The sequence below is a fragment of the Sceloporus occidentalis genome, unplaced genomic scaffold (genome assembly GCF_023333645.1).
Source record: "Sceloporus occidentalis isolate IW3139 unplaced genomic scaffold, rSceOcc1.0.p SCAF_77, whole genome shotgun sequence".
Lineage (NCBI taxonomy): Eukaryota > Metazoa > Chordata > Lepidosauria > Squamata > Phrynosomatidae > Sceloporus > Sceloporus occidentalis.
This window is the reverse complement of record NW_028317057.1, coordinates 2186379-2198769: the sequence shown is the minus strand read 5'-3', so window position 1 is coordinate 2198769 and position 12391 is coordinate 2186379. Positions and strand designations below refer to the sequence as shown.

Below are 12391 nucleotides of genomic sequence, written 5' to 3'. Positions count from 1 at the left end.
TCATTCTAACATATTTCTACTCGGTGGAAGGTATCCTGCATGATTAGATGATAGGGCACCTCAGAGTTGCATGAAGGTCTTTCATCATCTCTTATCAAGAGAATGGCAGTAGGGGTAGGGTACGGGTATCCGACAGGCTATGAAAAAAAGATTAAACTGGACAGAAAATACTTATATCACCAAATAGTTTAATTCACTGAACCCATCCATAGGTTAAAGCAAAACTAGTAACACACTCATTTATCTAAACTTTGACAGCAAAACAATTTTATATTTATGTTCCAGGCAAAAAAATATGTTTTTTTTCCCCCTTTCTATATTATGAATCATACGCATATTTCAGATAACATTTCATCAGATTCCTTTTCAGTTGTTAAAAAGAAACCATGTGATTATTTTGTGACTAGCACAGCAAGTGAAACTTTATTTTATTAGACTAAGCTCATCAAATTTTCAACAATATATAAAAAGATATGAAAAATAGAACAAGAATTTCGAAATAACATGTTTTTGCTTTAAGGAAAAAAAGACATTTATTACTATTTTATCAGCGGTGTTTTACATAATATTATACTTTTAAAAAAGGATCTCTCATTGAGTTGTTCAAAGCCCTGCTTTTCTGGTTACCCTCTGATGGGGGCTTAGGCTGAGCTTTGCAAAGTTCACTGTTCACTGAGCTCAATGCTTTGCTTCCCGTGCTGCCCTTTGATTGCTAGACAGACGCTCCAAGTTGCTTCCATGTAGAACTCAAGGTATTGAGTTAAATTACAGACTCCAAGGGGATAATCAAAAGTTGTCCGTTAAGTCAACCTTGGGATTGATCGCTGGGTTATTTCCATTTTACAATTAACGACCTGGAGGTGATCCCAGGGTTTAGTAGATAAATACCTTCAAAAATGCGGGCCTACATGAACTAGAAAGTCAAGCGTTATCAGACACCTCCACAACTAAAGTTTCTAAAGCAACTAATTAAAAATATTTTTGATGCCAAGAACAAGTAGCATGAAGATAATATATATATATATATTTATTGGGCAAACAGAGTTGCTTGGCACCTGAATTTGCCATTAGCAAAAGTACGTTTTTTGGGGGGTTTTTTAAGGTAGAAAGCAGATTTACAAGGTAAACATCAGTTCAAAGAAAGAATTTTGATAAGGCTCCGGGAGTTTGAGCACATACCTACAGCACATCATAAGTCATGTTATCTACAATATGCAGAACACACTCAATCATCAAGTAATAAATTTGTCATGTCCATCACAGGAGTCCACATTCCTGTGGTTCCAAAGATATGAAGGGAGCAGAAAAATTCCACAACTAGCCTTGCATGTGGTTATTTTTCCTGAATAAAATATTATTTAACAAGAGATTACCAAGAAAACAGCATTTTGGACCAGAACCCGTGATTTATGGGACTATCTTGCTTTTTTACAAGTCAATGTTTAGACCTCACCTTGAATATGCGGTGCAATTCTGGACACCAGTCTTTAAAAAGGACATCGTAGAACTAGAAAACATACAAAGAAGAGCTACAAAAACAAGGGGATTGGAGTACCTTAGTAATGAAAAGAGACAAAAAAATGGGGATATTATAACAGTGACCTGTTCATTAACAGAAATCAGAGGTCATCCTCTGAGACCGGAAGAGCAAAGATTTCATAGACAACATAGGAAGGGGTTCTTTACAGTAAGGGCAATAAAGGCATGAAATTCACTGCCAAGAGAGGTGGTTCTATCAAATACAACACATGCCTTCAAAAAGGTCTGGATAAGTATCAAGACACAGGGGTATAAATATTAGAATAAACATTAATAATTTTAGAGCTTCTTGATCCATGGATAAATCTGCCTTTTGTTGTTAAGATGAGGAAATTTGAAAAATAGCTTCATTAGGGGACTGTTTTGGCTTCTTTTGGATCAAAATCCAGAAGGATAGGTAGAAGGGTTGAGCTTGATGGACCTAAATTGCTATGTCTCTATGAGTGTGTGTATAAATCTGAAGTGTTCTCAGACCACCTTAGTCCTTCTTGCAGGAGAAGCCCAAGGGTAAAGGTCCTTTATAATGCACAGTAATATATGGAGATGGATGTAATATTTATTGCCAGTGTAATCCCTGGCAATGATTTGTCAATGGTTTTGTGCTTAATATACTGAAAGAGAAAGAGACTGCAGTACAGATGTTTCTCACAATTAAATTTTTGCAATTTTTGTGACAAACACTTCTCTCACAATGTGATGAATTATTACTGCCCTTCAACAATACTATAGTATGATGCAATAAGAAAATACTATGCATAAAACAACGCTTCTCCATTAGGCAATGGTTTCTTAACAGTCAGCAATTTCAGGCTCACAGTTGACAGATTAGCTCTTTGAGTTGATCACAAGTTAAGTAAATACAATCAAGTATGCCCACTCGCTGCACATTATAAAGTTTGGCCGGGATCAAGTCTCTGGTTAGAATGTTAAGTGTTTGCATTTTTGCAACACCAATCAATTTCATGGAGAGCCATTAAAATATTTTCATATAAAGGTTTCTACAGCTTCACTGGTCCTTCTAGCTTCAAATAAGCAGCACTACAGTTTTAGCAGAAAGAATACATAAATATAGTCTACCTTTCTCAAATAGGGTGCTATAGTTCTTGTTTTTGATCTATACATCTCATTTCGCTCAGGCAGATGTCAAGAGCATAAATCCAAAGAGAATTTTGAATAGCATGCTGGAAATTCACACTATACAAATATTGTAATTGTGTCAAGAAATAGCAATATTTCTCCTTTTGTTACAAAGTGTTTTTACACTTAGATTAGATTTTGTTTCTTTGAGTTTCAATGGTGTAAGTAGAGTCCCCAAATCTCTCCTCTATGGCACCATATGGGCATCCATGCTGAATGCACAGACATGTTCATGCCAGGTCTTCTGCTGAACGTATTGGGAAAACGTGCACACAGACAGATATACAGCAAATAAACTATGACACAACCTAACAGTATTTTATACAGATATGCTTCTCGAATATCATGAGCTTCACTAATCCTGGTTTTAGAAAAAAAAAAAAAAAAAAGAGAGCACAGATGACTCTAATGCCCCATTGATTTTTCACAGTTTATTAAACATAATCAGCTGTGTCAGGGGTAGTCAAATGCAGGTCTTTACTTGCTAGTGTACCAAAACCATGATAAAACCCTAAAGAAAATGCAAATTATGCTCCTAAATCACTGCCGAAGTGGGTAAGACTAATTATCTTCCTGCTCCTAGAATTCTCAGCGCCATCTTCACCCCATCTTGCGATGCTCTACCCACCAAATAGAAAGGGCAACAAAATGGGGAGGACAAGTATTTTTAATGGATACTCGTATTGGTATACGGATTTCTAATACATACATTGGTAACCGAAACCTGTAAGAAACATATTTGTTGCTACGCGGTAGCAAAACATATTAATTTTCTCTTCCAAGCACGCTTTCCATCTCCTGGTACCAGCGTATCCACAGGATATTTTCACCTACAGACACTATTACACTGGTGTAGTAAGACACAACTACAAATGGAAGACTCAGTAACGGAAATATATATTTTATAGACACATGAAAAATAACATCATAACAAGTAGATGAAAACTCTGAAGATCCAATCGCCTTTCCATCCCCGGGAGATAGAAAAAAAATAAACCCTGTTGCGTTCGGCGCCCAACTGCCAGCGATTTAGCAGAATACACAGACACACCGACACATGCTACTGCAGTAAGAATAGGCTATTACCCTCTTGCCAATGAGGCAGATTAGGCGGAACAGCTGTTGTATGGTCTTTTGTTGGAAATCTGATCTAATCAGATGTGTTTTGTGCACACAATAAAGTTCTCCATTTAATTAGCTGCCTAAATTATGCCTCCTGCATATTCAATTCATAATAAACCATTGAGGTGGCAAAAGGGAATTTGTCTAAAGTTGGTACGGAGCGAAGGTTTATATTCAACCAGGCTCTCTGTGCTATTAGCACAAAAGAATGATTAAGTATTGCTGTGAATTAAAACTGTTAATATTCCAAGGTGCCTGTCACCATGTGTTGCTACAGGAACAGCTCATGCAATCCAATCTGCTTCTATAAACCACAACATCTGGCATCCCATACCTAAGGACATACTCCAGTCTAACCAATTAAACTGGGAAAAAAACCTGTCTACTCAACAACTCAAATTGATATAGGGCCAGAGCTCAATGTCAGGTGCAATAGTACTTGCTAATCCACCCTAAACTTTAGTTCAAATGGTAATATACTATACCAAGGGTGTCCAACCTGCGGCCCTCCAGCTGCTGCAGGACTACATCTCCCATCCTCCTCTGCCAGCCCCTTATCTGGAAGAGCATTATGGGAGATGTAGTCCTGCAGCAGCTGGAGGGCCGCGGGTTGGACACCCTTGTACTATACTATGCACTCCACTAGCGTAATATTTTGACCCTTCTGGGTCCAACTGGCTAAAAGGGAGAGTGGATCGGACCTGCAGTCCTGATTTTGCACAGTACTGTCTCTACACACACACTAATATAAATAGTATTCAAATACATTCATGACAATAATATAGCATTAATAAACACTGTGTTCAGAAATATTACCATTATTGTTTATTTATTGAACAGTAAATTATGCCTCAATGTTAAATAAAGTGCCCTGGGCACGTAGTATATGGTGTGATAACTATAATTTGGAAAACATATATTTTTGAACAGTTGTATTTACTTTTGTATGTGAAGATTTTTCACATCACAAATCTGCTAAGTGTATTCGCCTAACCGGGAGTTCTGATGACAATTAACCACTATGCGCTTTGCCTGTCAAGAAGCTGGCCCTGTAAAATGCATAATTAAGTCAGTGAGATGACCCAAGAACTCTTCCTACATTTTGTAGGGCCAGCTCAGCCTTTCCTGCATGAAAACCTCACAGGGACTGGTCCTTCATAATGCACATAAGTCAGGATGAGATACTCAACTTTCCTTCCAATTCCATGGTTTATTGAATACATCAAACCACACTATGGGTAATAAAAGTCTTAGCGAGAACAGTGAAATCTGTCTAACACCAATTAAACACATTTAACTAATCTGCTAGGAGTAAAAGTTGAAGTGCGTTATCTATATTGTGCCCCTCTAAAGATTCACTGATAAAGAGTTATTTAATTGCTGAAGGGGGTTGTCATTGTTAAAAATTAAACCACGTGTTTTTCTGCTGCATGAGCTTTTTTGCCACCTATGGAAGAAGAAGTGTTAGTAACATCCAAGGCTTTGTATTGGGGTTCTGTTGGTAGCCACCAATGGTTTCTTCACTTGTCCTGGCAGCATATCTGCGCTTGATAATGGTGAATGAATAATACTGTCCCATCAGGAACGGCAGCTGCCTATGTGGATGGATGCTTTTTCCCATTTAAAGTTGGGGTGTTGCCCCATCTGTGCTACAGACACATGCTTCATACGCAAACTGGAAGTGTTTGGATATCAAAGTATTTATAGTGGTTTTTATTGGTATATGCTTGTGGCACTGGACCTATGACCTCAAGCAACCTTCACACAAGCTCTGTTCATTTTAAACTCTAAAGTGACATCAGTGACCGGCATAAACAGTTCCAGTCAATCACGTATCCAGGTCTGGACCAACTAAGCCTAGGCAGGCAGCAATCCCCTGCTCAATTGGGCGATCAGTCCCAGATGTCCTGCACAATGGGCCAAGATCTTTGATCTCCCCAACCGACCTACAATATAGAGCAAGGGTGTCCAACCTGCGGCCCTCCAGCAGCTGCAGCACTACATCTCCCATAATGCTCTCTCACCTAAGGGGCTGGCTGAGGAGTATGGGAGATGTAGTCCTGCATCAGCTGGAGGGCCGCAGGTTGGACACCCCTGATATAGAGGTTGTGCCGGCTCAGCACAGCCTCCTTAGACTGTCTTAAATGGCATGCAGCATCTTTTAATCCATTCAGGATGCCAATTGCGTCAGGGGTAGTTCGAGGTGCTGCCCTGGGTAAATACACTACTGCCCCTGGTTGTCTTAGAAGTGCACAAATCCAAAACACAATACTTCTCCATATTTTGAGTGCTAATTCCTACAGACAAAAGCAAAGCAATAATGGTCCATGAAGGAACATTCAATACTATGTATGGTTAAATAAGATCGCTGAATAAACGTGTTAAAACGTAAGGAAAAAAATATCCCATGTATAAAAATTTCACTTCTCTAACACTGTTATGATATGTTTTACAATAATTTTAGAAGCTGACATTTGGACAGCCTCGTCACAGTAATTTTTGGAACTGTGGAAACATTTACAGCCCCCAGCAGAACGCACAGTACCCTACAAAAAATAAAAACGCTGCTCGGGAGAAAGCTTTTTGAACTAACACAGCACGTTTGAGAAGCAAAGAGGCATTTTTACAGCTAGTAATAGATGCACTTCATTTGCATCCCTGAAATAAACCCCTTATGCCTAAGAGAGTATTAAAGGAGTGTTAATGTTACAGAAAAATCGTAAAAAAAAAATATATATTTTTACTATGCTTATAATAATATCTGTCGTTATTGTCCAACAAAAACCATTTACCTGAAATACTATATATAAAATATTTACAAGTAAAAGTGCATTTTTGTTACGAAATAAAATCAGATGTATTGCTGCATTATAAAGCAAAAAAATAAAAAAGTTTTACTTACGATTGATATGGTTAATAAAGTAAACTCCGATCTGAGGATCATAGCCAGTCTCCCATCCCCATGGCAGCTCATTCCCAACACAATCCGCAAACGACAGGGGTTTTGTTAGCCTGCCGCAATAAAACATGAGAAGACATGGAGGTTAAAACAGGCACGGGTTATTTTGATGGTGTTCAGTAGATATATGTGACGTTCCAATTCATTATTATGCTATAATGCACTTCGCACAAATCGTAGAGTTATAGTTGAGGAAAAAATCCATGGAATAGCATGGGCTATTAATGCATAGTCTAGGCGGCAACACATTCTCGCCTAGGGCAGCAGGTCCATGGGGCCACAAAACCGGACACGGTCCTTAAACAGAACAGTTTGTGCTGACTGCGCTAGAATCAGGGCCGGACTGCGGATGATTAAGCAGCCCTAGCACTTTAAGTCCAGCAGTAAAAAGATGTACGTGCTGCACATACATGGCCACATGTTACGTTTCTATGCCGATTCTGCTAAGGGTGAGTATAAGGCCTTATCTGAACAGCTGAGTGCTCCCTTTAAATAAATGTTTTTGCCCTTGGAAATGCACGAAGGGATTGTGTACGGCTCCAAGAAGCCAAGCAGCGGGGTTAAACTGGAACATGGACAGGGAGTTGCGTGGCATCTCTGGAGCTGAATCTTCTCCTAAAGGGCAGTTATTTATTTTTAACAGACTGAAGCAGGGAGGGCTGGCACCTTCTGGCCCGCGGTAACTAACCTACACACCGGCACACATATTTAGAGACACACAAATTTGTTAACACACACTCGTGCGAACACACACATACTTACACATGCACACCCCCTTCATCTCTCTCTTACTCCCTCCAACATGCTATGTGAGCAGCCTCGTTTTATCCAGCAGGGTCAAGTAACATTTCAGCTTCCATGAGTTTTTTAGTATTTTGGGCCAACTTGTGGGGAAAAGCACTTACAAAGTACTTTTATATGCACTCTCTGATGGTGAGGCTACATATTAGCATCCCTTAAAACATTATGTTTAAACCAGGCATTGACAGGAAAAAAAACAGGAAATTTGTAACACTACTGATAATATACACTATATAACTTGGTGGAAAATAAAAACATTTATATATATTTTAAAACTTGATGTTTAAAGAAAGTCCTCATTTTTATAATCCTATGTTTGTGGCATGACAAAATTAAATGTCATATACTGCTAAACTGTGCCACTTTCACCCAACTCTTAAAATTAGGGGGTTTTTTTATACAGATCCTAAATTAAAACACTCACTTCAGCTACCACATTATTATATATATTGTTAATTGCATCGTAACAACTCCCAAGTTTAAAAAAAAAAAAAAAAAGTAATAATTATACATCTATTATTTACGGAGCAGCAACATGGACGTAAAATATAGATTAACAAATTGAAGTGTCTGGCTCTTTTTTGGCTTCTCCTGCAAGTATTTTGAAGAAATGTCTATGAGTTAAACAACTGATTTACATATATATTAATTTTGTCCCCAGAAATTCTATATGCTGCCCATGGAATTCTCTAGAATGTTGGAGATCATACAGCGCCTGAAACATACACTAGTGCACAAAAATATGTAATATGCAGAAAGTCTTTGGTAGACAAGCGGACTCAGCTGTGAAGGAATGTAGACAGACAGGTATGACGGCAAGCCATTGATGGAATGCACTGCTTGCTTTTGTAAGCTTTGGAGTGTATACAACTGAAGCATTATTTTAAAGACACTAAAAGACAGTGGTGGCACTGGTTGTCTTGCACATAAATGTTGTGTGAATATAAAAACAACAGAGGTCAATAATGCATCTGTCAGTCACTTCATTGCACGGATACAAAGGAAATACATTTTTGCAGCTTAATACACAGTACATGGCTTGTGACAAACTGATACCAAAGAGTAGTGGGCCCGCCTTGGTAGCTTCCATTCTACAGAGACAGACATATATATATATATATATATATATATATATATATATATATATATATATATATATATACACATACACATACACACACATATACATATATACACACACACATCCCTATCTCTTGCACACGTATGTGAGTACAATACACATAGTGTGGCACAATATAGGATCCTTTGCAGGCTGTTGATACATCTCCCTCCATGTGTGCATCCTGTTCATATCTAAATGGACATTGCATGTATAAAAGTGGCACTTGCTTATATGCATATATGGGAGCTTCCCAGGGTAGGCTATTCATAGCTCTCCCTCTTCTGGAGGACTTGCTTCGTGAAGGGGCAGGGCTAGCTATGCAAAGGTGGGACTACCCACACTTATGGGCAAGGCTTACGTGGGTGGGGAGTAGGAGGCAAAATGGGCAGAGTGGGTGTGGCTAAAACATCTTTCCTGCCCAGAGAAAGAAGAAAGTGACCCGGAGACCCAGGGGAGCAGCACTGCACCTGGAGACTCCGAGTCAAACCCAGCAGGCTCCCAGGCAGTGTTCCCTCTAAGCTGTGCGCGCACACATAGCTTTAAGAGGGAGCGCAAGCTTAGGCTTAGTATATAGTGATTGGGGTTATGCTGCATTATTGTCAATGTCTGGCTCAATGTATAGTGATAGCAGTTATGCTGTACCACTGTCAATGTTTGCCTCACTATATAATGTAAGCAGTTATGCTGTACCACCGTCAATGTTTGCCTTAGTATATAATGATAGCAGTTATGCTGTACCACCGTCAATGTTTGCCTTAGTATATAACGATAGCAGTTATGCTGTACCACCGTCAATGTTTGCCTCAGTATATAATGATAGCAGTTATGCTGTACCCCTGTCAATGTTTGCCTAACGATAGAAGCTATGCAGTTTTAAAGTGTGTGTGTGTGGGGGTCCCACGTACAGGATCCGCCCCAGGTGCCAAATACTGTAGGTACGCCTCTGCGCACAACAGTTTTTCCCAATTTTTTTTTATCCTTTATGCGGCCTGGAGCCTCCACTCGTGATTGGCTCATAATTTACTTATACAGTGAGAATTTCACCTTTAAAAAAACATTACAGTAAGTAATACTGTTGTGTAACTAATACTACATTATCACACTATAATGTAGTGTTATTAACCATGAGCGAGCTGTACACAAAATCTAGAATAACAATTTAAATGTAACGTTTGCAGAAGCATATTGTACGCACAAAATTTTGGCTCTGGGAAAATTTTTGCACAAGAGAAATTTTCTGCGCATACCACCTAAGAAAAATTATAGGGAACATTGCTCCCAGGTATGATTATGTGCAGAATAAATAAAATCAATGTACACATTTTGTACAAAAATAAGACAAGTATAAAACAAACACATTGTTTAAGGTAATAAAAAGGAGACTATTAGACACACTGATCACTAGGTTCTATTTATGCGTCACTGATACATAAGTATGTGTACAGGTGTGATTGTATGTGATATATATGCTCACATACTAAACTTTATATATTGTTGGCTAAATACAATGCAATTACAAAGACTTTTCAGCCCACTCTTGACATTAGTTTTTTTTATACAGATTAGAAATTAACAACACCCACTATAGTCGCCACATTATTATATATATTTTTTAATTGCATCTTAACGACTCCTAAGTTAAAAAAGGAATAAATTATACATCCATTATTTATGGAACAGCAACATGTACATAAAATCAAGCAGATGTAATTTGCACAATAAATCTTGGTGAGGGATTAGTGCTGTCAAGTCTAGAAAACAAGCTCATTCCTTCTGTAATGCTTTTTTGCTGCAAAGTGCTTAGAATGCAGAGAACAGGGTGATAGAACGCTTGTCACTGATGTCTTAAATCGGAGAAATAATGAGTTCATAAGGAATGCTAAAATATTCAGAACATATTGAAGAATGGTCTTTAGTGGTTACTTGACAAGTTTAACATACATCCTTACATGCACCCATCTTGGTTCTCAACTGGAAAGTTTAGATCAGCACGATATTTAATATATAAAATATATATATATATATATATACATACATACACACACACACACACGGTATATACATACACACACACACACATACATATATATGTGTGTATAAATGGTGTTTAAAGCATTTGGGGATCATAGTCAAAACGGAGGGATAACTAAAGCCCCACAGGAGAGTTTTTGGTTTTAGTTGGGCAGCTTGTCAATTATATATAATTTTCTGACAATAATACAAATAAATTTTAAATACCCAACTAAACTGAAAAACAAATTAATATGCTGTGAACAGGATGAACATCCCCAAAATGTCACCAAGCAGAACCCCATAGGCTATTAATGAAGAATAATATTTTAACACTTAATATTTTTATATAGCATTTTGAATAATGAGAGCAGCGCAAAGTAACAAAATAAACACTGCTGTCCCATAATTGTTAAATCCATGAGCAACCATAGCCACATAAGTTTATTCCCATGCCCCTATCCTCATCTCAATAACGGTAAAGATAAGTAATGGTAAATTTTATAAATTTACCTATTATAATTATGTGCATTTGATGAGGTACTACATACTCCCAGCAGTCATGGAGTCTTTTGAAATAGAATGGAGCACATGTAGAGGTTGCTATAAGATGGCTCAGCTCTTTACCGGTATATATACTTTTCTTAATATAAGGAAAATCTTTAACCCTACATGCCAGACAAACGGACAGGGTTTGGGGAGAGCATAGGCAGTACGTGTAGCGAGAGAACGGTTGGAATAGTAACAGAAATGGTCGTTTTGGTTTAATAAAAATGAAGATGTGGGATTAAAAGTTTACCAAATACAAAGCCAGTGCTTGTGGTGTTAAGATTGTAATTTTAAGGATGTGAGGAAAGAGAGATATAGGTCCAGGACGCTGGTCACTGCTGTCACGGTCAGGACTACTTGCCAAGCTGTGACTGTGTGGAGGGCGTGGGCATGAATGGGTTAATAGCACCAGGCCTCTGGATTTACAAACTTCACCCCTTAGCAAGGCATAAATTACACCAAATTAACCCCCAAATCCTGCCTGTATCCCCCCAGGTAGTCTGCCACCACTCACGATTTTGATACCGGATTCGTGAGAAATCCGGATTAGAACAGCAAACAGTTCTTAAAAACAAAGGGACTTAAACACAGGACCCTCACTCACGAGTTTCTCCAATAAGCCGGCCTGTGGGAACTCCTTAAGTCCAGACGGTTTCTTACGATGTTGTTCCGATCAGAGTATATCATGGAGTGCTGCTTTTCGGTCCCTGCATTGTCCCTAAATCAGACTCTGTTTCAAGAAAACACCCCTCTGACCACATGTCCAATTATATGACACCTTTTCCCAGAATTGGTTCCCATCTTTGATGTGCCAATAAGTTATGGTGGGGTAAAGGTGATGGAAACCCCTCCACTTAAGATAGGAATGGAATTCCTATAACTCAGGGTCCTTATCAGGTGGCCATGAATCACCACAGGGGTCCTTCGGGAAGATGACACCTCTAACCAGAACAGATACAGAGGGCATGCACAAAGAAACACATTTACATCAACCTCAGATTAACTCATTGAATGCTTAAACAAAGAAACTAACCACCTCTGCTGGGTTACCCTTCCAGGCATCCACTACATTATATAAGTTAATCATGACAACTGGCAATTACTGTATTCATGTAACTAGAAGTAAAGATAAATACTTAAGTAACTAATTA

The 12391-nt window shown here is 38.5% G+C and overlaps 1 protein-coding gene across 1 annotated transcript in view; it reads right to left on the bottom strand.

Annotated features, from left to right (window-relative positions):
* The window catches only part of LOC149285554 (protein WWC2-like), a 69806-nt gene that overhangs the window by 39247 nt on the left and 18168 nt on the right, over positions 1–12391 (bottom strand). Inside the window, exon 2 of the mRNA XM_089495165.1 lies at positions 6701–6810. Coding sequence (XP_089351291.1) covers positions 6701–6810 — 110 coding nt within the window. The remainder of the gene's footprint in view (positions 1–6700; positions 6811–12391) is intronic.